This window comes from Girardinichthys multiradiatus, chromosome 18 (genome assembly GCF_021462225.1).
Source record: "Girardinichthys multiradiatus isolate DD_20200921_A chromosome 18, DD_fGirMul_XY1, whole genome shotgun sequence".
Classification (NCBI taxonomy): domain Eukaryota; kingdom Metazoa; phylum Chordata; class Actinopteri; order Cyprinodontiformes; family Goodeidae; genus Girardinichthys; species Girardinichthys multiradiatus.
In genome coordinates, this window is record NC_061810.1 from 52186871 (window position 1) to 52212642 (window position 25772).

Below are 25772 nucleotides of genomic sequence, written 5' to 3' on the forward strand. Positions count from 1 at the left end.
CTGGAAACTTTTCTAAAGAAAGAGTGACACAAATCCTGTTCTTGCTGCTGAAAATAGACAATTCTTTTGTAATTTTTTTATTGGAGCCCAAAAGAATTAGTGAACTGGATGCCTTACTTTTAAAAAGCCAGACATGCAGACGTTTTAGTCTCATGATGCATGTTTGAAGTAAGACAAAAGGGCAAGGAAGGAGATGCCAGGAGCCAGATAAATGAAGGTAAGTTTGAGATTTAATTGCTCTCACTCACATACCAGGCAGGGAAACCAAGAACAGAGGGATCTAGAACCAGAACAGGACACAAGGTAGTCAAACCAGGCATAATGGTGCAACACAGAATATCAAGACCACAAGGAACCAGCGACAAACAATAACAACTAAAGTGCTTAACTACAAACACAAATGCAGGGTGAACCAATGAACAGAGAGACTAGGTAATCAAGGGAAACTAGGAACAGGTGTGGAACAGACTGCAGGGAAAACAAAGACCAGACCGGGTTTAAATGAACCAAAACACAGACAGGCTGGGCATGACATTTATATCTGCCATGATTCACTTATATCTTTACTACAAAGATTCTGACCACTTTATTTGTTTTATTAAAATGTTTTCTTTGTTTATTGTTGAGCAGGTTAAAAAATTACAATATCATTTTTGTGATTTTAGTTTTTAAAATTATTTTTTGGTCCACAGGACAAAAAGTTTGGACACCCCTTGGCTAATAAAAATTTGAGCCCTTGGGGGCCCTCATAGACGTAACCAACATTTTTAGATACTCCAGCCTTGGCAGGATAAGAAAAGTGCTGCAGCGGCTTTAGTAAATAAGTACCATGCTCCCCAATTATTACACAGGAACCCCTGCAGAGTAGTACAGTCATTTCAATAAGTTAGAATAGTTTTGATTGTTCATTTATTTCAGTAACCCAGTGAAACACATTAATTCCACACAGACTGATGTTTTCAAGCCTTTATTTCTGTTAATCATGATGATTTTTCACTTACAGCCAATGAAGACACAACATCTAAGATCAGAATATTACATCAGACCAATAAAAAACATTTTTGTTACAGAAATGTGAGCTCAGTGAAAAGTGTGTTTAATAGCTCCTTAAAGGTTGATAATTTCTAATAATGTCAGGTTCAAACAACCTAAAATAATCATCACAAAAAGAAGAGAAAGACAAAGAATTAGTTATATTACTCGCTGCGAGGAGAACGGACAGAGATGTGCTTCAGTTACAAATCTCCTACCACTCTGAAAACCATCTGTCCGCACCTCTTTTTTTATTATCTTTGGGGGTCCCTAGTTACAATAAATGTTGCTCTCTTAGGATGGGAAAAACAGCTGCATTGTAAACAGGTCATAAACACCATTATCTTGTAACAACACACTTCCACAGTCTCCATCATCTTAAGATCAGTGTCTCTTCTGTTCAGCACAATCAGCCTTCATCTTTATGACCTCCTCAACTGTGACTGCTTCCTTTCCAGCTCCACCTTTCCTCCTCGCCTGCAGACAAACTCATCACATCCTTACTCACACAAACATCATGAAAGGTTATAAAAATCTAATTGTAAAGTTAATAGAAAAGGAAAAAATATAAGATAAATCTATATACAATTATTCCAACAAATAGTTATTTTAATGACAAACAAGTTTAAAAACGAACAAAGCTGCATTTTTTCTGCGGGATTATTCAGATCTGCAGATGCACTGTAAACCTATGTGTGAACACTATGGTCAGATTTACTAAGATCAGAAATAAGGAGCGCTGAATAGCATGTGATAAAAAATAATAGCACATGCAATTAGCGAGTGATCCAGTATAATTGGTAACATGTCCAGTAGTGGTGCAGACTGCCCTCTTTAAATGAGGATTTGCTACAGGCTGTCACCGTGGAGAGTTTGAACACATTCAGACACATCACAGATAGACCCCTAGTGGTGCTCAAGCACCCGCCCTTTGACCCTTGATGAGAAAAGGGCTCTCTCTGCTGGAGTCCAATTAGTTTCTTCATTCATCAATATTTCAAAATGAAAATGACCCTCTCTGCCACCAATTCCCCCCAACCCCCAAACGTATTTTATATGGGCATTTATCTGCATGGTGTGCCCTGCACCGGCACACCTTGCAGAGTGGGGCGTAGGGTCAAACAGTTGCAGCCGCCACACTTCTCCTCTGACCTGCATGAGGCAGAGGAGAACCCACAGGTCTGTGTGTCTGGAATCCCAGAAGGAACGCTGAAGGAAATAAAAAAACTTCCAGGTGCACTCGAGACATTTTTTATTTCCTTCAGTGTCCCTTAATGCGCCATAATGATTTCTTGTTCTCTGGTGGCTGTTAAGGTTCAGTTTTGTTTGGTCACAATAATAAGGTTCAGCCATGGTGTTTTTCATTTAGGTTTCATTACATAAAGAATTTAAATAAAACCCATACCTCAAGCTAAGAAGGGCTTTGAATCAGATTGGCCTGTGTCTGCAGTCCTGCTGCATTAATCCCCACATTCATGGCTTTATTATGTTGTGAAACATGCAGCAGACAACTATAGTCTGCGCCACCATTTCTGGGCTATATAAAAGCGCTCCTCCAGTGCGATCCAGACGACTGTGTTGTCCCATAAGGTGAATAATTCAGACGCAAGAGCATGCGGCATTAAATTGAGTTTTACCAGAGAAGATAGCACATTGTTTCTATTTGTGACTTGCTCTAAATCACCCCTCAAAGCACTTCATTCCTGTCCCTAACGAGGGAAAAATCCTTGAAAGTCCTGGGAAATGTTTCTGTGGTCTGCTAGTGATAGAGGCTCTGGAGGCTGAGGAACCAGATATTTGTTTTTCAGAGCTGGTGGGAGCTAAATCAGAGACTGAAGTGCAGTCTGCTTTCTGTAGGTTCGTTCGTTCGTCGTCTTCCGCTTATCCAGGACCGGGTCGCGGGGGCAGCAGACTCAGCAGAGACGCCCAGACGTCCCTCTCTCCAGACACCTCCTCCAGCTCCTCCAGGGGGAGCCCAAGGCGTTCCCAGGCCAGCCGAGAGACATAGTCCCTCCAGCGTGTCCTGGGCCGTCCCCTGGGCCTCCTCCCGGTGGGACGTGCCTGGAACACCTCCCGAGGAAGGCGTCCAGGAGGCATCCGGTATAGATGCCCGAGCCACCTCAACTGGCTCCTCTCAATGTGGAGGAGCAGCGGCTCTACTCCGAGCTCCTCCCGGATGGCCGAGCTCCTCACCCTATCTCTAAGGGAGTGCCCGGCCACCCTACGGAGGAAGCTCATTTCAGCCGCTTGTATCCGTGATCTCGTTCTTTCGGTCATGACCCAAAGTTCATGGCCATAGGTGAGGGTAGGAACGTAGACCGACCAGTAAATTGAGAGCTTTGCTTTTCGGCTCAGCTCTCTCTTCACCACAATGGACCGGCACAGCGCCCCCATTACTGTGGCAGCTGCACCGATCCGTCTGTCGATCTCCCGCTCCATTCTTCCCTCACTCGTGAACAAGACCCCGAGATACTTAAACTCCTCCACTTGAGGCAGGAACTCCCCTCCAACCTGAAGAGGACAAGCCACCCTTTTCCGGTCGAGTACCATGGCCTCGGACTTGGAGGAGCTGATCCTCATCCCAGCCGCTTTACACTCGGCTGCGAACCGCCACAGCGCATGCTGTAGGTCTTGGCTAGAGGGGGCCAGCAGGACCACGTCATCCGCAAAAAGAAGAGACGAAATCCACTGGTCCCCAAACCAGACCCCCTCCGGCCCTTGGCTGCGTCTAGAAAACCTGTCCATAAAAGTTATGAACAGGACCGGCGACAAAGGGCAGCCCTGCCGGAGTCCAACATGCACTGGGAACAGGTCCGACTTAGTGCCGGCAATGTGGACCAAACTCCTGCTCCGCTCGTACAGGGACCGGATGGCCCCTAATAAAGGGCCCCCGATTCCATACTCCTGGAGCACCCCCCACAGGGCATCACGAGGGACACAGTCGAATGCCTTCTCCAGGTCCACAAAACACATGTGAACCGGTTGGGCAAACTCCCATGAACCCTCGAGCACCCTGTAGAGGGTATAGAGCTGGTCCAGTGTTCCACGGCTGGGACGAAAACCACACTGTTCCTCCTGAAGCCGAGGTTCGACTATCGGTCAGACTCTCCTCTCCAATACCCTGGCGTAGGCCTTACCAGGGAGGCTGAGGAGTGTGATCCCCCTGTAGTTGGAACACACCCTCCGGTCCCCCTTCTTATAAAGGGGGACCACCACCCCAGTCTGCCAGTCCAGAGGCACTGTCCCCGACCGCCACGCAATGTTGAAGAGGCGTGTCAACCATGACAGCCCTACAACATCCAGACACTTGAGGTACTCAGGGCGGATCTCATCCACCCCCGAAGCCTTGCCACCGCGGAGCTTTTTAACCACCTCGGTGACTTCAGCCTGGGTGATGAAAGAATCCAACCCCGAGTCCCCAGCCTCTGTTTCCACCACGGAATGCGTGATGGCAGGATTGAGGAGATCCTCGAAGTACTCCTTCCACCGCCCCCACTATAAACAGTGTTGGCAAAGCACTGCTTCCCCCTCCTGAGGCGCCGGACGGTTTGCCAGAATCGCTTCGAGGCCAACCGGTAGTCCTTCTCCATGGCCTCACCGAACTCACCCGAGTTTTTGCCTCTGCCACAGCCCGGGCTGCAGCACGCTTGGCCTCACGGTACCCGTCAGCCGCCTCAGGAGTCCCACAAGCCAACCACAGCCGATAGGACTCCTTCTTCAACTTAACAGCATCCCTTACTGCCGGTGTCCACCACCGGGTTCTGGGATTGCCGCCACGACAGGCACCGCAGACCTTACGGCCGCAGCTATGGGCAGCAGCATCGACAATAGATGCAGAGAACATGGTCCACTCGGACTCTATGTCTCCAACATCCCCCGGGATCTGGTCGAAGCTCTCCTGGAGGTGGGAGTTGAATACATCCCTGGCCGAGGGCTCCGCCAGGCGTTCCCAGCAGACCCTCACTATGCGCTTGGGCCTGCCGAGTCTGTCCGGCTTTCTCCTCCTCCAGCGGATCCAACTCACCACCAGGTGATGATCAGTGGACAGCTCAGCCCCTCTCTTCACCCGAGTGTCCAAAACATGCGGCCGAAGGTCTGATGATACGACAACAAAGTCGATCATCGACCTCCTGCCTAGGGTGTCCTGGTGCCAAGTGCACTGATGGAGACCCTTATGTTTGAACATGGTGTTCGTTATGGACAATCCGTGACTAGCACAGAAGTCCAATAACAAAACACCACTCGGATTCAGATCGGGGAGGCCATTCCTCCCGATCACGCCTCTCCAGGTGTCACTGTCGTTCCCCACGTGGGCGTTGAAGTCCCCCAGCAGAATAATGGAGTCCCCGGGAGGGGCACTATCCAGCACCCCCGACAGGGACGCCAAGAAGGCAGGGTACTCTGCACTACCACTCGGCCCGTAGGCTGAAATGATAGTCAGAGACCTCTCCCCAACCCAAAGGCGCAGGGATACGACCCTCTCATCCACTGGGGTAAACCCCAACACGAGACGGCTGAGCTGGGGGGCAACAAGCAAACCCACACCAGCCCGCCGCCTCTCCCCGTGGGCCACTCCAGAGTAGAAGAGAGTCCAACCCCTCTCAAGGAGATGGGTTCCAGAGCCCACGCTGTGCGTGGAGGCGAGCCCGACTATTTCTAGTTGATATCTCTCGACCTCCCGCACCAGCTCAGGCTCCTTCCCCCCCAGCGAGGTGACATTCCACGTCCCTAGAGCCAGCCTAAGCATCCGGGGATCGGGCCGTTGAGGTCTCCACCTTCGTCCGCCACCCAATCCTCTTTGCACCGGTCCCTCACGGTTCCCCCTGCAGGTGGTGGGCCCACTGGGGGATGGCCTCGCGTCTCTCGTTCGGGCTTGGCCCGGCCGGGTCCCGCGAGGAGCAACCTGGCCACCAGGCGCTCTCCGACGAGTCCCGACCCCAGGCCTGGCTCCAGGGTGGGACCCCGGCTCCGCCGTACCGGGCGACGTCACGTGCCTCGATATTGTGTTCTTCATGAGGGGTTCTTGAACCATTCTTTGTCTGACCCATCACCTAGAACCTGTTTGCCATGGGAGACCCTACCAGGGGCATTTAGGCCCCAGACAACATAGCCTCTAGGATCATTTGAGCACTCAAATCCCTCCACCACGTTAAGGTGACGGTTCAAGGAGGGGGCTTTCCGTAGGTCTTTAGCTGTAATGAGGACACTGCTGAGTTGTTTATGATGGTGGAGATAGCTGTTTTTATCCCTTGTGTTTAACAGCTCCGACAGGCAGCTGCTACTCTGCGGCATGCAGTCCGGCTCCATCAGGGTTTACCCTCTGCAGCCTGGAGACCACAGCCTCACCTCTATGCAGGCTTACTGGGCTCTGAACGTTCACGACAACGAATATGGACACCTGCGACACGTGCGCTGCAGCCTTGATGACCTGTTTGTGCTGACGGCCGGAGACGATGGAAACATCTTCTGCTTCTGTTTGCTTCCTCCTGAAGAGCTGCAGAAAACCCTGGGGACAAAGACCAAGATTCCTTCACCGCGGGTTGGTTCACATTCCCTTCGCTTTTCCTCATTTTATTCCTTGTAAAGTGAAGCTGAAGCCCTGGATTTCTCCTTATTGTGTTCTTTATGGACTCAACTGATGACTGGACATGTGAATAAGGGATCAAATTTGCTGCTGTGTTCATGTTAACTGTAGGTGGGTCTGGAAAACGAGGCGTTGGCTCGGGACATCGAAGACCCGACAGCTTACTGGTGAGTATAAAATGATCCGCCTGTGCTGGGGGTCAGTTAACTCGATTATCGCTTCTCTGAATAATTTATTTGGCTGTGAGTAAAAGGAAGGTAACAGTTGCTACAAGTCTGGGAATAAAAATGAAATCATTTGGTTATTTTATCTAAATTATTAAGATGTAATTATTACCTGGCAGCAAAGCCTTGTAATAAGATGTTTGTCGTGGTACATTTGTTGGTGGTAAAAATGTAATAGTTTGATCATTTTGTGTAAATATATAAAAATGATTACCAGTAAATGTTGTATTATAAAAGTACTGATTTGTTCATTTTATTTCAGTAACTGCAGTAAATGCATAATGACTAACTGTTTTATATTAAAAAACAATAATTGGCTGTTATTATCTAACAAACAGCATTATTACACTTAACTGGTACTAGTAGTAGTAATAGTAGTTGTTGTAACTTATAGTAAGATGTTAAAACTGAAGAAATAAATTATAAAAATGTAATATTACATGGTGATACTATGTAATTATCATAATTATTGCCTAGGGGTAACATTTAGATAATTTTCTAACAATGGAACAATTTTGTGGTAATTTTAATTGGACGTTAACAATAAAAGTGCAGATTTAATAATTTAATGTAGTTGTTGCTGTGTGATTTCACAAAATTATTATTGCTGACACATTAACCCACTATTACAGAGCAGCAACAGAAGGAGCTGCTGGTTTATTTTTATTTGTTCAAATATTCTTTATTTCTGAGTTTTAAACTTTGAACCACCTCTTGTAGCTCTACTTCTCTTAGCCTCTGAGCCTCCTTGCCTTCTAACCTTCATCTTATCTCCATCCAGCATTGAGACAGCCAAAAAGAAGATGGAAAAAGACAACCTGCGCCGGGAGGCTGAGCTGAAGGAAGCCGAAACGCAGAGACGGCTGGTCGAGCTTCGGAGGAGATTCAAACAGGTCCTGAACGATAACCAGAGTCTGCCTGAGCACATCCAGCTGAAACCAGAGGTACGGCTGGACCAGAATCTGCTCAGATGACCCAGAGATGGTCGCGTCATAGGCTGGCATGTTCTGTGAACCTTAAAGTGTTCAAATTCATGTGCTAGAATGGCCTAGTTAAAGTCCAGACATAAATCCAACCAAGAATCTGACAAGATTTAAAAAGTTCACAGGCACTCTGCAGCCAGTCGGATTGAGTTTGAGCTGTTTTGTAAAGAATTATTGGCAAAAATGTGTTTAACGCTGGTAGAGAGAAATACCCCAAAAGACTGCAGAGAAAGATTGTTTCACAAATTATTAGGTCAGGGGTGCGGAATAGAAATGCACAAAAACCCATTTTCCTTCCGTGCCACAATTTTACACCACTGGGCTGCCACATAAAGCCCTGAGAGAATAAATTGGTGTTGTGATTGGAATGTGAAAAAGTTCAAATCTGTTTCAACATTGTGTTTGACTTGTATGAGTTATTTCTGTGCATTTAGTTGGGTTTATGTTTGTTCAGGAACTTCTGCTGGACCGCCGTTTTTACGAACAGGCAGAGAAGCTAAAGGCCCGGAAGGTGATGGAGGTCCGAAAGCAGATGGCCTGGGAGCAGGAGCGCTGCAGCATCGCACTGAGAAAGCTGCAGGAATGGTGCACAAACACACAAACAACCAGAATCACCAACAGCCTCATCCCTACGGGTGTAAGGCTGCTAAATACAATAAATTACAAATAAATAATAACTGATATTTGATATTTAATGCTAATTAATTTTTCAGGTCTGAAGGCTCCCTGCAAGCTGACATCATCACTGTTGTCGCAATACGCAGCGACCATAGAGTCTCCACGTACCGTCTGCCAGCGTTTCGCTGGGCTTCAACTCCGAACAAACCTCAGATCATAAACCACCGTAACGGAGACAGAGAATCTGGACAGGAAAGGAGAAAACCCAGAGCCGACCCTTCAAAAGACAGCCAACAAACAGAGGGTAAGTAACATTAGGGTGTTTAATTTTACCACTTAGACACACGTTTTAGCCTATTCTGACATCCTTTCAGACCAATGTTTAGAAGAGGTCGTGCTGCAGCCCACTGTGGTTGCCAAAGCCAGGGTTAAACTGGGAGATCGGCAGGAAGAGAAGCTCAGAAAGGCAGCAGAGAAAGCACAGCAAGCCCGAGCTAAAATAGAGAGGAGGAAGCAGGAATGGGCCCAGATGTGAGTCAAAAATCTGGTTACTGCTTCCTTGTTTTTTCAAAAACCCAACCTGCAGGACCAGAATAACCAACTTTAAAAATTTAGCATTTACATGTTTTATTACTCACTGATACAAAATTCTGTTTTTGGTGTCTCAGTTATGCAGAGAAGCCGGAGGAAGACTATATGGATCCAGAGGATGTTCAGGCCATTTTTGAAGCCAAGGAGAATCTCGGCGAGTTCATCAAGGGGAAACAGCTCAGGGTGAATGCTGAGCTGAAGAAAAAACAGCTGGCTGCTTTGGAGAAAAAAGTACAAATACGATCAAACATCATCCTTTCACGCTGTAGTATGTTGAGTGTATGAATCAGCCAGAAATATATGAGAGCTGAGATGATTTGGCTCAAATCAACTTGAACTGTCTCAACCAAAACAAGGTTTATTTTTCTTAAACTGACCTACAAAAACACTTGTTTTAAACTTACTACCTAAATTTGGCACAAATAGCAAAACAGGACTAACACCAGATACAATTATTACATTTTCATTTAAAATAACAAGTAATTAATTCCAAGCTGCATTCTTCATATTTAATTTTCAAGCATCAGAATGGAATATTTAAATGTTTTTATCAGTGACTTGTTCCATTAGTTCAGTTATAAATTGTTGGCTGCAACTGCATTTTTTGGTCATTTTTTAGCAGATGTTTAATGTTTCAGTTTTTCTTAGTAAAAACGTGTAAACTGATCTTTTATGACAAGCCGAATCTCTCACTGAAAGTTTTGCAATAATCCAACCTTTGAGTGCAGTTTTAATTTTGAGTCCAGCTTCCAGTAGGACAGCACTCCCCAACAGCAGAGAGCGGGATCATTGACCATTCTTTTTTGCACAATCTCCCAAGATCATCCAGAATCCTGGGTCCTCTCTGGTCTCCTTATCAGCTCATCTCACAGCTTTCCTGCAGTACTTAGTTCTGGGGACTGGTATATCCATGGAAGAAGTTGACTGAGTGTGTTGAACCATTCTGGCGTTGATCCGTCCGTAATGTTTGGATCTTCATCCGCCTGAAAGACGGGACAACCCACGTTCAGGTTTCTGACAGATGCCACCAGTTTTATTGTAAATGCACATGAGTTCAGAAACAGGCCCACAGCATCACAGATCCTCTTCCACACTTTACTGTTAGCAGGAGCTCCTTTTCCACATAATCATCACAGCAAACCCAGCTGGAGTGTTTGTTGCTGGAAAGCTCAGGCTTAGTTTGATCTGCTTCCAGTTCCAGGCAGAGTCCCAGTAGAGTTCAGCAAACTCCACATGTTTGTGTGATGGTAGGACAGAGAGGGCCTCTTGGATCCTCCTCCAGTCCCAGTTGTAGTTGTTTTATTATTGCTCCGACTATACAGTTGAGCCCTAAACTATTCACACCCCTTGCAGATCTAGATTTGAAATGACTTTCCTATAGCCAAGGAGTTTATTTCTGCTTGGAAACTAGACAGACATCTCTCAAAAATTAACAATAATTATGGTTTTATTTATGTCAAAAATAATTTATACCATTCTCAATAAAAAAAATAAAAATAAATATGGATATTAACAGCAGTCAAACCCTTTTTCACATGTTTCCTCTGGTGTTTTGATGATTTATCTTTGGTGATGAACTCCAAGTCTTTGAGGTTGGAAGGCCTGCTCACCATCACCCTAATCTTTAGCCCCCTCCACAGATTCTCTACTAGATTTAAGTGTTGAGCCTGGATGGGATGCTCCAACATGTTAATATTACTTCCAGTCAGAAGAAACATGCTGGTTGCATTTAAAGATCAGTTCAAAACTTTAATCTGACAGAGGTATGAATAATTATGAGCTTGGCTGTAGATGTGGGTCAGTGTATGTATCTTTTCTATTTTGGAGGGTGGCTGAGAGAAATAGGCCTCTGTGACAGCCATGTTTATATAGCAGACAAACAGGAAATCACTGAATTACATTTTCATAAAGTTCAAATTAAAAATGTCTTCTGTTACATTTATTTTCTAGAACTTTTTCAGGGTTGCCAATACGTGTATCAGTTTTTCAAACTAAAGGTTGGATTTTTTTATTTTTTCAGTGTGAAATTATGTTGCTGCAATAAAAACTATAAAAAGATTATACACGGCTTTTCCAGGAGCGTCATTAGGTGTGTAAATAAAAACAATCTGTCGCTGAACATTGATTTCAAAGAAAGCACGTTATTTTAATTTGACCTTTCATTTCACCAGATCCATGAGCAGCAAAGCAAGATGAACAGAAGGATCGTGGCTCTGCGTGACTCTAAGGTTCGCCTGGTGTCTTGGATGGCAGCTCAGGCTCAGCGACTGCAGGAGGTCCAGCGGGGTCTCCCAGCCCACCGGCGTCAGCCGCCTCCCACCTTGGCCACCCTTTTACCTGAAGAAACCCTGGAGAGGAAGCTGCAGGTCAGCCAAGCCACCTTGGAGAGATACCGGACACTGAGAGAGCAGAGGTACGCAGCAGGGGTGGCTCTAAGGGGGGGGGACCAGAGGGGACCTTTAAAAATAGTAAAGTAGTGTGTAATGGTATAGTTTTCCCAATAGTGACGCCTTGTGTTCAGGAGAGGTACTACAGTGATTGTGATTGACAGATATAAACAGTCCCTCCACAATGTTGACTTGACAGCTCCCTACGTCAGCAGTTAATAACTACATTCTGGCTTTCATATGTTTATTTGGAAATGAAAATACATAAAAGTGTCTTTAACTAGAAAACCTCTGAAAATATTGTAAACCTTTCAAAACAAGAACACGTGGCTGATTTTATACCCCTGCGAAAGGGAAGTGTCATATTGTTTTTAACGGATTTCACCCACATGCAGAAAGCAATCCAGGAGACAGAGTTTTACGGGAAAGGGTTTATTTACAGAGCAGAGAAGTGAGCAGGGAAACTGGAACCGGGAAACCAACTGTAAAAATAGACAGGATGGTAAGCAGGGAAAACTCAGGGTCAAAACTAATGAATAATAATTCTGTCTTACTGGGTTGATGGAATGATCCACCAGGGGGGGGACACACACCAAGTGGTGGATAATGATGTGCCAGGATGATAAGATGGTCCAGGGGTTTCAGAAGTAGGTGCAGTGGAAGGAGGAGGATGGACAGGGCTCTTGAATGGAGATCAAATGAGCGAAGAATTCAGGAGGCTGCCAACCTGTGTGGTCCAACGAAGTAACGAGAGAGTTGGATCGCTTCTTTCCAGAAGTGGGTAATCCAGGCAGAGTTCCACACAGAAGGCAAAGTCAGGTTCAGGTAATCCTGCAAGGTAACAGATTCAGATTACTAAAAGTTCAAGGCAAGGACAAGACAAGGTAATGTGGCTTGAGGCTGTACCACTAAGGGCAACACTCTGGCAGTGAGTTGCTGGCAGCCTCCTCCTTAAATACTCCTCAGCAGGTAATCAAGGGAATAGAGAACACCTGTCACCTCTCCTCCAGGATCCACGCCATCTAGGGGCTAAGCACAGTAACAGCACCAAACAAACAGATAAAGCACAGATCCTGACAGGAAGCAGCTCAAGCTAAAACCTGGAAAACATCAACATCAGGGTGTCTCTTAATAAAATAATCAACTGTGGAAGCAGGTTGAGACGTACCAAGACCTGCTTCCTTCTGTATACACTCCGTCCTCATTGAGAGGTAAACCCTGACTGGAAGTAAGTTACAACAAAAACAAACGTTTTCATCACTTTCTCTATCACCTGGCTGATTCTTTCGTTCTTGCCCTTCTCCTTTCAATTCGTTTTTTAATGATCTTTCAGGGTTTATTTATTTTTCTCTTGTCAAACAGAATAAAGTGTGTGGATCAGGGGGAGCAGGAGGAAGCTGTGAGTTTATTGGAGCAGCTGGAGAAAGAAATGAAGCTCGAGGAGGAGGAAGACAAAGAGAAAGGAGAAGATGGGAGCTCCACAGTTTCTGCAGGAACCAGATATGACCAAGAGACACAGGTGGAGCTGAGTGAGCTGGAGGTGGAGCTGCAGATGGAGGATGAGATCAGGATGCTTCATGAACAGAACTGTCTGCGCCAACAGGTCGTGTTCCTTAAATGACTCACCTTTAAAAGAAGAAAACACCAGGAGATTTGACTTTGTGTCTGCCTCTTCAGATGGAGAGCTCAGTTTGCCAGTTTGACACAGACCTTCTGCAGCTGTATCGCCACAAGCTGCATCTGGACAGCCAGATGAAACTGGATGACCTCCAGCTGCTCACGCTCTTCCAGGAGATGATGCTCCTGAAGCAGTTTGAGAAGAGGGAGGGAGAGCTGCAGGAGAGACTCAACGTCTGCATTCAGGAGGAGAAGAACATCTCGGTGAAAAATAGATTTATTCATATTGTGATTTTGTTGGAGAGTGCGGTCTTATGGCTGAGCTAAAATAATTAACACAGAACCCAGAGAAATCACTCTTAGGCAGTCTTCACGGGGGGGAACTTTATTTTTTCACAGCGGATTCACAAAACATCATCAGAAATTCCAGAAGTATCCCCGCTTTTCAGTCCTTAAAGGGCAGTTTTTATACAGATACAAAGCATTGGTGTGTATTGGGGTCTTCTTGACCAATTGAAATCATCATACTCATTTACGTAAAACTTTTTGGCATCTTCTCAGTTAGAGTTCCGGAAATCCAAATTCAGCCCAACATCTGGAAAACATCAGATTGGCCTACGTGACAGTCTACATTAACATTCTCATGATTTTGGTCAACTCCTCATTCCTGAGCTAAACTGGACTGCTGAATTAAGGTCACGCTGACCTGGCAGGGGTCAGCGTATCACAAGATTTCCTGGCTGAACTGCAATAAAAAGCCCATCAATTATTCCTCACGCCAAGAACATTTTTCTAATTTAATCTATTTCCAGATGCTTGCATGTTTACTCAGAGTGAACAATTCTGCACAGAATTCATCTTGTAATGGTAAAAACAATAATAACACTTTTTTATCTAATCAAACACAGTTTTAAGCTTCCACAACTTTTCTAATCAGTAACACAAAAACAGAACTTCATCAAAACAGTCCAGCAGAACTAACGCAGACTATCTTTCTAATTAATTAACTCATTAATTTACTAACATGAACTCATTAAAGCACTGCCGCTACCTACCCAGCTGACTGAGCTATGTAAGTAAACCACTGAGTGAATGAAACCAGAACCAGTTTATTATTTGTCAGCTGGGTTTGTTTTGCCTTTTTGACACGATCAGCTTCTGTGACGAGTCAATCCGACAGATTGGTGAATTAAGTAAACATTTCATCTAATAACTAAACCTGGATGAGGCTGCGACTTTACTTTCATTGGTATGCTGTGTTCAAAACATTTACTGAAACCATTTTCACCATCATTTGAATTTTCCTACGTGATTATCTCCATTCACTCCATGAGTCCTGCCCCAGTACAGGACTGGGGAAGGCTGCAGCTTGGCTGAGTGTTGCTGAACTGTTAGCCCCAACCTTCCTATCTCTGCTTTCTGGCAGTTGAAGCTGGAGGAGTACAACGAGCTGCTGGAGCTGAAGAGGAGCAACATCGCCAAGCTGCAGGAGAGAGAAAGCAGTCTGCAGCTCCGTGAGCGGAGGCTGGATCTGGAAGAGCTGCTGGCGGAGGAGAAAAGTATCGCCAAATCTCTGAAGAAGGAAATCGACATGCTCATCAAGAAGGTCAGTCCTGTGTGTTTGCAGTTATGCTATGTCTCTGTAAACCTCTGCCGAGTGTCTCTCACGTCTCGGTGTTTCTGCGGGATTTTGGTTTTGTGTATTTTCAGGACAAACTGGTAAGGACCAGCCGGCAGTCGGTGGAAACTGACTTGGAGTTAATCAACCAGGAGAAGCAGCTGAAAATGGACGAACTGGATGTGGTGGTTCCTCTCAGACTGGATCAGGTGATCCAGAAACAGCTGATAACAGATGAGGAGCATCAGTCAATAACAGAAGTGTTTATATATTTCTATCGCCCTCTCTAAGAAAAAAACATATGAGCACACAGATCCTGAGCTGTGGTGATTTAATCTATAAAGTTCTGTGTTTCACCTCTAATGCTGCTTCAGACTTCAGCTCTGAAAGGCTTCCCTGTCCTTGGTGAAGAAAAACATTCCCACAGCATGATGCTGCCACCACCGTCCTTTATTGGGGCAAATGTGTATCCATTAAAGTTTTATTAAGGTATATCAGAGTAAAAAGGGGCTGAAAGCAAATGCAAGACACAGTTTTCTAGATTTGTATTTGTAAAAATAAGAAAAAAGTTTCAAATATGTAATTACTACTACACACTATACACAACAATGGAAAGTTCTCATGAGAGGTAATGTAGATCCGGTTCTGGGAAAAATAAGGGGTGAAAGTATCAAGGAAAATACTAGAAAAGAAAAGGTTTTTAATGAATAAATACAGTAAAATAAATGTTTTTAAATGAAAAATGATTTTAGGGACATAAAAGAAAAAAGATGAAGCAAACCTGTATTAAAATAAATGCATTCCTAAAAATGATAAAGCAGCAAAAAAGCCATATGACCGTTTTATTATTAATATTATTAATTTGTCATAAACTGATATGCAAATGTAATAAACAGGGATGCTGACTCTGAAGGAAATGTAAGAGTCAAATATTGAAACAGAAACCAGGATTTTTACAAAAAACAAGCTAATCAATAGAGAGTACACAATGTACTTGTTCAGAACTTAGAGGTACTTTCCTGGAACAGTTTTTGGAACTTTCCCCGGACTTACCAGGTACTTTCTCATAACGTTGAGGTTACTTTCCAGAACTTACCTGTAACATTCCTGGAAATTACCTGGCAAGTTAATAGAAAATAACCTCTGAGTTCCTAGTAAGTTCCAGGAATAGTTCCATTAAAGTTCCAGAAAGTATCTCTTAGGTTGGAGGAAACCCTAGAAGTTCCAGGAACTAGAGCAACCAATACATTTTTCTGAACTTATTTTTTAAGTTATTTTAAGTTAATTTTCCATACTTTTTACATATTTTGTTTTTTTCAGTGTTTAAAGATAAAAGCAGCCCTCAATTTCCGAACCAAGTTTTCTGTGAAAATTACTACATCTTCTCTCCCTCTGCCTGCATCCTTACGTGTCAACCAGATTGCTTTTCTCTCCAACGGCTCGATGCCTTCTGACCTGAGGGAGGCGTCGGTGCTGAACCGGACCGAGCTGCACAGGCTGCAGCAGCTCAAACTGCAGCTGGAGGCAGAGAACATCGAGCAGAAAGATCTTCTCCGTCAGGCTCAACTGCAGCGGAACAGGCTGGTCCGTGAAGCGAAACACAAGGTCACCAGGATCCAAGGTGAAATCAGTTCCTCCAGGAGCTGCTCTCTGATGACAATAGAAGCATACTGTATGTATCAGGGTGGCATCATTCTGATTGCTGTGTTGATGCAGAGCTGGAGCTGGAGAGCAATGAGCTACAGATGAAGAAATTCGGCAGGCTGGTGGATCTGGAAGCTCTGCACATGCTGACAGGGAGCAGGAGGTTGGAGGAGCTCAAACAGGAGAAGCGGCTCCTAGAAGCAGCTCAAGCTAAGGAGATCAGACACTGGGATGTATGTTCTCTGTCTATGAAATGTATTTTTTAGGATTTAGGAACTGAAACCTTTAAAACAAGCTGGGTTTAATATTTGCCTTATTCATACACTTGTAACATTCAGGTGAAGATTGAGGAGGCATTGGAGGCGTCAACGGAAGCGATGAAGACTCACAACGAGCTTCTCTACAAGTTGTCGACCTTGTACGAAGAGAAGATGGAGCTGGAGATCAAAATCAACGCCAGGCAGAAAAAATTGGTAATTTTCTCACACAGATCAGGACTCCGAACACTAACACCTTCTTATTTCCTTCTAGAACCCAGCAGCCCTCCTAGTCTCTGTTTTCACTCAATTATTAATGTCTGGATGAAGATGCTGATCCGAGTCATTTAGGATTAGCTGATGGCCGGGTCCATGGTGGGGCAGTTGGTAGCACTGTTGCCTTGCAGCAAGAAGGTCCTGGGTTCAATTCCTGGCCAGGGGTCTTTCTGCATGGAGTTTGCATGTTCTCCCAGTGCATGTGTGGGTTCTCACCAGGTACTCCAGCTTCCTCCCACAGTCCAAAGACATGCCTGTTAGGTTAATTGGTCACTCTAAATTGACCGTAGGTGTATGAATGAGTGTGTGTGTGGTTGTTTGTGTGTTGCCCTGCGATGGACTAGCGATCCGTCCTGGGTGTACCCTGCCTCTCACCCATAGACTGCTGGAGATAGGCACCAGCTCCCCTGCGACCCACTATGGATTAAGCGGTAGAAATGACTATTTTCCAGGTCTGGATAAGTAAGAGTTTTGAAAAATATTAGAATTTCCAGAGTAAATGTTCCTTCTGTTTTCAACTTCTTCCTTGTCTCTTTCTTCCTTCCATCTTTCCCTATGTCCCTCCATCCTGTTGTCTCTCCTTGTCTCCTCCCTTCATTTTTTGTTCCATTGTTCATTTTTCCTTCTTTCTTCTGTCCCTCTTTGATTCCTTTCTTGTGTATTTACCTCTTTCCTTCATTGTGTCCTTTTACCCTTCAGTCCTTCATTCCGTTCCTCCCTCTTAATTTCCTTCCTTGTGTCTTTCAGACACAGAGGAGACTGTGGCTCAGTAGGAAGAGTAGTTGTCTTGCAATCAGAAGGTTGTGGGTTTGATTCCAGCTTCCTCCTGCCATATGTTGATGTGCCCCTGGGCAAGGCACTTAACCTAAAGTTGCCTACCGATCTGCATATGAATGTGTGAGCGTTAGTGAGTGCGATTGGGTGAATGTGGCACTAGTGTAAAGCACTTTGAGCGGTCTGTATGACTGGAAAAGCGCTATATAAGTTCGGTCCATTTGCCATTTCTTTTCTTCTTCCCGTCCTTGTCCACTTAGTTTGTTTTGTCCTTCTTTCCTTCCTCATGTCTGTCCATCAATCCTTCCTTCCTTCTTTACATGTGTTTTCTTGTCAGTCTGTTGTTTGCACATCTCACACAACCAGTCGAGTATAGAAAGGTCTGCCATACATTCATTGTGAAATTTTGTATTTATTTTGAAAAGGGATGAAAAAGGTGGCAAACTGGAAATTTGAGTCTGGAAAAATCTTATTTCAAAGAAATATCGGACTCTTACTTGTACCGCTACAGTCCTTCATAAACCCACTCCCTACTAATGTTGTTTCCATGCTCAGCAGTTTGCTGCAGTGCTAGGCTAACTTTACCTTGAAGAAGCTAAACAGCAACTACATTAACAGACGGTCCAACACAAAAGAGCAAACTCATTGGGTCAAGACCCAGCAGTCCAGTTACATCTGAAGGACAAGGGACACTTATTTGAGGAGAGCAATGATCATATTTGGTGAGGACGACGTGTTGTGAGACAGGAATAAAAGAAGCCATCTATGTTTAACATGAAAAACCAACACTAAACAGGGAAGGTGGCCTTGGTTTCATCTTTCTAACACCTACTCTGCAGCCCTGACTCATTTGGGACATGGCCAAAACATCTCACATGGCTTCATTAGGGTAGGGTTTGGATCAGCAAGCAACCACGACCCAAACATTGACCTGAATGGCTCCGTTAGGGACCCTATAGGTGTCAACGTTCTTACTGCATCTTATGAGTCTGTTTCTTCCAACCATGTTCAGAACTAAAGAACCCTCCTGGATGAAAGGTTAAAAGTCTTTAAGAAACAAGAGAAGTCCAGTAGCCTTCTGCTAACACGTTTAGGATTGTCATGACCTGGATGACTGAGATCCACACGCATTTACAGCCTGACGTTAACACGTAATGAGACCCAAGATAGTTCAAAAGTGACGACATGTTTAGCCGCATGCTGTCATTCAACCGCTGGCTGTCTAGGTGGTGTCCAGAAAACAATGTCTCCCTAGACCATATTTACCCACTGAGGCACCAATGGAGCTGAAACAGAGAGAGCCGCATGTGTTTTGTGATGCATCGGAGCAGGCTTATGATGCTGTGGCATACCTCAGAATGATAGGAGAAAATGATCAAATACACGTGTCCTTTGTGATGGCCCGCTCCAGGGTAGCCCCCAAACGACTGCACTCCATTCCGAGGCTGGAGCTATGTGCAGCACTTATGGGAGCCCAACTTTGCAAGCTGCTGCAGAATGAGTTGTCTCTGCCAATTGAGAGGACAGTGATGAGGACAGATTCTACAATGGTGCTCGCATGGCTGCGTTCTGAATCCTGCCGCTTGAAGGTTTTCGTAGGCACGCGTATCGCTGAGATTCAGGAGTTGACCCCTCTATCCAGCTGGCATTATGTGGAATCTGCCAAAATCCTGCAGATGACATAACACGGGGTAAGACACTGAAGGAGCTGACAAGACCAAACCAAACCGATGGAGTCAAGGTCCTCCCATCCTACGTCTACCACAAACTCAATGGTCAAAGAATCCAACTAGTAGCCTTGAAGCCTTCCCAGATGCATCTGAGCTTCGAAAATCAATCTTCTGTGCTGTGACCTCCGCAACCACACCTCATGAGATTCGACATGAAACATGGCAGGAGATGCTCGATGCAACTGTCCAGGAGCTTCATGGGGCGGACAAGGGTACTGGTCCCACTGCTGAGGATTACCGTCAAGCAGAGATGTTTCTAATTAAGAGAGCCCAATGGGAAAGTTTCAACTGATGAATTGCACCTTCTGAAGGCAGGGAAACCAGTCCAACGAAGTAGTCGTCTTTTAACCTTGTCTCCAGAGCTGGAGGAATGCAGGGAACTTATAAGAGTGGGTGGCCGTCTACGTAGAGCTGAAGCCCTCACCTTTGGCAACCTTCACCCGCTGGTTCTTGATCCATCACATCCAGTAACCAGGCTGCTCATCCAGGACTTTGACAGCCGACTACGGCATCCTGGACCAGAACGAGTTTTTGCAGAGATGCGGCGCAAATACTGGATCCTAAGAGGCAGAGAAGCTGTTCGGCGCTTCCAGAAAACCTGCACAGATTGTCAAAGATGGAGGGTGAGGCCTGTTGTTCCTAAGATGGCTGACCTGCCGGTAGCAAGACTCCGCCTCTTTAAGCCAGCCTTCTTTTCCACCGGAACTGACTGCTTCGGGCCCTTTGAAGTTAAAGTGGGCTGTCGATCAGAGAAGAGATGGGGGATAATATTCAAGTGTATGACTGTTCGAGCTGTGCACCTGGATGTGTTAACTTCTATCAACACAGACTCCTTTCTGATGGCCCTGCGGAGGTTTATTGCCCGAAGAGGGACCCCATCAGAGCTTTATTCAGACCAGGGCACAAATTTCCGAGGAGGTGATACTGAGTTGAGGGAAGCGTTTTCAGTCAGTGGAACTTCGGCAGTTGCTGGCTCAATATAAGATTCAGTTTCACTTCAATCTGCCTGCAGCTCCTCACTTTGGAGGTGTGTGGGAACGAGAAATCCGTTCGGTGAAGACAGCCCTGTACGCTACGGTTGGGGCACAGCCGGTCACAGAAGAGGTCCTTCGTACAGTACTCGTGGAAGTGGAGGGGATCCTCAACTCAAAGCCGCTGGGCTATGTCTCATCCGATGTCAGAGACCCAGATCCTATGACGCCAAATTGCCTGCTTATGGGGCGGCGAGATGGGTCATTACCGCAGGTGGTTTACTCCGGGGATGAGCTCCTGGACCGTCGGCGGTGGAGGCAGGCACAAGTGCTTGCTAATCATTTTTGGGCACGGTTTATTCGTCTGTACCTACCTGGATTGCAGCCCTGTCAGAAATGGCAAACCTCTAGAGAAGACATTGGAGAGGGGGCTGTTGCCATGCTGGTGGATCCTCAGCTACCCAGGGCTCTCTGGCCCGTGGGACACATCATCAAGATTCACCCCGGTCCTGATGGCCACGTCAGGTCAGCGGATGTGAGAATTAAGGACCGAACTTATACTCGACCTGTGGCTCGACTGGTGATCCTCCCTGCTATACCTGATGAGGCCGGTGACCCTCGGACATGAGGTCGTCCTTTGTAGAGTCTTTGTGTAGAGCAAATGTATTGTATACATTTGGGGGTGGCTGTACAAAAGACTCTGAATGTTACATAGGTATAGCTGGTTTGAATTCAGTGTTGAGCACTAATGTTCATGCTGCAATATTCTGTTTAATGTTATTTTGTCCCTTAGGTGATACCGTAGTTAGAGTAGTGATGATGTCACGCGGCTGTACCTAATGTTACTGATATTTCGGTGGATAAGTTTGACACGAACTGTTGTCAATCCAGAGGGAGGGATTTTCCCGGTGTTGTTGGTGTGTTTTACTCGTGTGTGCTTTATTGACAAGTAAGTTGTGGGATTTTGGGGTGTTTATGGGGACTAAATGAGCAGTTAGAGGTTTATCTATTTTATGTTGTTCGCCTGTTGCTAAGTCCGAGCTAGCTGTATTGTATCCACTCCGTTCATTATGTGGTGTAATGTGTAGTGATAGGACTACTCGAACTTTACCAGGACTACAGAACTAATGGTGCACGTCCTAAACGCCAGCTTCGTCTCCCACAACGTTATGAGGATTATGAACTTGATGTCAAAGGTCTCAGTTCTCACCAATACAGAAGGGAAGGGAAAGGGGGCAGATGACTCAGCAAGAGGTTGAGAGCAGTGCTAAACACGTACAGTGCCTTACAGCCCTCTAACATAAGCTACCTCAGCTACAGCTTCCCTTCATTGGCTCCCTGTTAAATCCAGAATAAAATTTAAAATTCTCCTCCTCACATATATAGCCCTTAATGATCTAGCTCCATCATACATCAGAGATCTGATTGTTCCATATGTTCCTAACAGAGCACTTTGTTCTCAGACTGCAGGTTTACTGGTGGTTCCTAGAGTCTCTAGAAGTAGAATGGGAGGCAGATCCTTTAGTTATCAGGCTCCTCTCCTGTGGAATCAGCTCCCAGTTTTAGTCCGTGAGGCAGACACCCTGTCTACTTTTAAGGCTAGGCTTAAAACTTTCCTTTTTGATAAAGCTTATAGTTAGAGTGGGTTAGGTTATCATGGAGGGAGCCTTCCTCCCTCCCTGTTGGTTGGAGTAAGGGGGAGTCAGGTTTAGCCTAAACCAGCTCAGTTATGGTTGAGGTGCAAACACACCCTCCATTTCTGCTACCTGTATGACCCCTTCTCTTTTCCAATGGTTATAATCAGTCTGACAGAGAGAGGTATCCCAATCCTTGTGGTTTTTAGTATAACAATGACCATTAGTGGACCCTAGCTGGACACACTTTATCTGTTCATTATTTTACTTAGTGCCCCTACATGTGGCCTGTTCTGGGGTGGCCGGACTCTGACACTCGGTGGTTTGGTCTGGCCTCCCCAGCGGCCCCGCACTGTTCCAGACCCTTTGTGGGGTTCCTTGAGATGATATTGTTGTAAATAAGCGCTATATAAATAAAAAAACTGAACTGAAACTATCTGTGTAGTTATGCTGCTATAGGCTTAGGCTGCTGGAGGACATAATGGCCACTTTCACCCTCTTCGCTACATTCTCATACTACTCTCCAATTTTGCATTGTTTGCTGTTATTTCAGCTTTTAACTTTGTTCTCTCTTTTCTCTTCCTAGAAGCTACACCTGGCCTGACTCTGTGTCTACCTGTGACACCTTTCTGGAGAGGGACATCGTCCGAGCTTCTGCTGGCAACAACTTAATGCTCACCTTCTACAGATGATCCACATGGCCCTGTCTTTCAGTATTTAACCCTTTCTCTCTCCTAGACATGGCTACTGACTGAGCTTCTACTGTAACTAACTCTATGTTCTCTCTTTCAGACTCTAACCTTGAAAACTGGATCAGAGTTTATCTGTTCTTTCTTTCTAGATGAAACGACTAAAGGAGCTACATCCATTAACATTTACTTTTCCTTCCCATAGAAAGTACTCCTGGATCAGTGCTTCTTTGTTCTCTTTGTGTCTCTGCTCTGTTCTCTCAAACCCCCAGTCGGTTGTGGCAGATGGCCGCTCACACTGAGCCTGGTTCTGGTTCTGCTGGAGGTTTCTTCCTGTTAAAAGGGAGTTTTTCCTCTCCACTGTCGCTACATGCATGCTCAGTATGAGGGATTGCTGCAAAGTCAACGCCAGTGACTGTCCACTGTCTCTACATGCTCATCCAGGAGGAGTGAATGCTGCAAGTCACTGACTGGATGCAATCTGCTGGGTTTCCTTAGATAGAAAAACTTTTTATCCAATTTGAATAAATAACTGAATCTGACTGAACTGTTCAATGGTTACGATTAATTGGAATGTATGAACCTGACTGTTGTGAAGAACCTTGAGACGACATGTGTTGTGAATTGGCGCTATATAAATAAACTGAAACTGATTTAAAAACTGGACCCGCAAAATGTAACTTGAATTTTGTGAGGAGCTCTAAAACCATTTAAAAAGGACTTACGGAGCACCCAAAGCTGATACTTGGGGTCAGATCAGGAAATCTGTAGACAAGACCAAGATCAACCACATATTTACAAAGACTGCTGTGCTGTCTGGTTTCCAATAACAAACAGAAATTAACTATTGCAAATTGTCTTCAGAGCTTTAAACATTTTAATACCAACACACATCCAGAAAGTAATTTCTAAGTATTAAGAACAGCTGAAGTGGACATTTAAGAACACTTCTCTGAGAGACGCCAGAGCCAACGATGAAGACGGCTAATAAAGCGACACCTCAGCAGATCCACGGACTGACTGCCTCCATGCAACGCCGCATTGATGCAGGAATTCATGCCAAAGGAGCCCCAAGGAAGCATTAATTTTGAATTTTGGGTTTTTATGAGGTTTTAACCAGAATTATCAACCTTAACAGAAATAAATTTATATACATATATATATATATAGTCAGTCAGTCAGTCAGTCATTTTCTACCACTTATTCCATAGTGGGTCATGGGGGAGCTGGTGCCTATCTCCAGCAGTCTATGGGCGAGAGACGGGGTTCACCCTGGACAGGACGCCAGTCCATCGCAGGGCAACACACAAACAACCACGCACACACTCATTCATACACCTAAGGGCAATTTAGAGAGACCAATTAACCTAACAGGCATGTCTTTGGACTGTGGGAGGAAGCCGGAGTACTTGGTGAGAACCCACGCATGCACGGGGAGAACATGCAAACTCCATGCAGAAAGACCCCAGGCCGGGAATCGAACCCAGGACCTTCTTACTGCAAGGCAACAGTATATATATATATATATATATATATCACTGTGTGTTTAAATTCAGTTTATTTATATAGCTCCAATTCACAACACATGTCGTCTCAAGGTTCTTCACAACAGTCAGGTTCATACATTCCAATTAATCCTAACTATCAAACAGTTCAGTCAGATTCAGTTATTTATTCAAATTGGATAAAAAGTTTTTCTATCTAAGGAAACCCAGCAGATTGCATCCAGTCAGTGACTTGCAGCATTCACTCCTCCTGGATGAGCATGTAGAGACAGTGGACAGTCACTGGCGTTGACTTTGCAGCAATCATAAATATAAATATGGGTCATAAATATGCATACCTAATTAAATAACTGCTTGCAGATATTCTAATTAATTGAGATAAACCTGCATATCTTTGCTCTGCTGCCCCCCCAGTGGCCGGTAGTTAGATTCAGAAGTGCACAGTTTCAGGTTCCATCCGCAAGATTTGATAGCTCCCTTTCCTAACATCGTGTTTGTGTTTCTCCAGGGCAGGCAGCAGTTCCAGGACCACCGGAGACGTGTGAACCAGGACGCCATCCAGCAGCTCCAGGAGCTGTTAAAAAAACAATCACAGCAGGCTGAAGCTCTCCAGAAACGCATCAGCCTGCTGTCCTCTAGAGGAGGACATGTGTTGCCCCACAACTGTGCCCGACTGGCTCCGATGACCCCGCTGCCCACCCCCACCAGTGATAAATCCATACAAGGAGCCTCTAACTGGCCAGAACTCCACCAGTAGGTGGCGCAAGAGCAACGCAGCTAATGTTATAACGTTTTCTGCCATAAATAAAATCGTACATGAACAAAATGAAAAATGTAATTTTTCCTGGAAGGTTTTACTCCAAAAACTACTGTAATTATTTAGGAAAAACCCTCTAATTTATAAGGATTAAAGTGTTCTAGCAGATTGACCCGGCTGGTAACTGATGAGGATACGATGGGCTGCAGAGAATCAGAAACAGAATCAGAAAAGCTTTATTGCCAAGTACGTATTTGGACATACAAGGAATTTGTTTTTGGCGTAGTCGGTGCAATCCAATACAAATGAAACAGTATAAACATATCTACAATATAATATAAATATATGTGCACAGTTTTAAGTGAGTGAGAGTAAATATAGAGCAGTATAAGATGCAAGAGCAATACAACAGTGCAGGTGATCATTGTGCAAGTAAAGCAGGTGTCCAACCTGAGCGTTAATGTAACGCATAGAGTTACATGTTGGCAGGTTTGTTGCAAAAAGGAAAGTAAAACACCAGCTTCACTCATGGAGCTCCTGTCTATCTGAGCCTGTAAATATGTACTGAAGCTTTGGATAAATCAGCAACCTGAGTGTCCCAAACAGAAAGCTCAGAAGAAGCCTCATTGGTACTTTACATACCCTTACCAGAACTTAATGGAGTTTGGTTGGGTCACATTGGAGGGTTTTGGGTCACGCAGAGAAGAAATGTTATTGCGGACCTTGCTGCTTCTTGTTGTCAGGAAGTATGAGATAAATACTCAAATCTTACTTGTGATTTAATTTACTTATAAACTGTTTTCTGGAAATATTGTACAGCACTAAAATCCCATTTATTGTGGTCCAGTTGAATCTTCTAAAATATGATAGATTAGTACATC

At 44.9% G+C, this 25772-nt stretch overlaps 1 protein-coding gene across 3 annotated transcripts in view; it reads left to right on the forward strand.

The window, feature by feature from the left end:
• The window catches only part of LOC124884116 (cilia- and flagella-associated protein 44-like), a 48990-nt gene extending 24030 nt beyond the window's left edge, over window positions 1-24960 (forward strand). Inside the window, exons 17-32 of one of the 3 annotated variants that reach the window (XM_047391785.1) lie at window positions 6295-6571; window positions 6728-6783; window positions 7622-7784; window positions 8278-8408; window positions 8537-8745; window positions 8816-8972; window positions 9110-9263; window positions 11204-11445; window positions 12782-13022; window positions 13097-13300; window positions 14463-14642; window positions 14747-14755; window positions 16074-16275; window positions 16371-16531; window positions 16637-16771; window positions 24643-24960. In XM_047391785.1, the coding sequence (XP_047247741.1) occupies window positions 6295-6571; window positions 6728-6783; window positions 7622-7784; window positions 8278-8408; window positions 8537-8745; window positions 8816-8972; window positions 9110-9263; window positions 11204-11445; window positions 12782-13022; window positions 13097-13300; window positions 14463-14642; window positions 14747-14755; window positions 16074-16275; window positions 16371-16531; window positions 16637-16771; window positions 24643-24891 (2770 nt within the window). In that variant the 3' untranslated portion in view covers window positions 24892-24960. Of the gene's footprint in view, window positions 1-6294; window positions 6572-6727; window positions 6784-7621; window positions 7785-8277; window positions 8409-8536; window positions 8746-8815; window positions 8973-9109; window positions 9264-11203; window positions 11446-12781; window positions 13023-13096; window positions 13301-14462; window positions 14643-14746; window positions 14864-16073; window positions 16276-16370; window positions 16532-16636; window positions 16772-24642 lie in introns of all 3 variants that reach the window. The other 2 variants (XM_047391784.1, XM_047391783.1) reach the window with 2 other exon arrangements.
• Window positions 24961-25772: the final 812 nt, after the last annotated feature.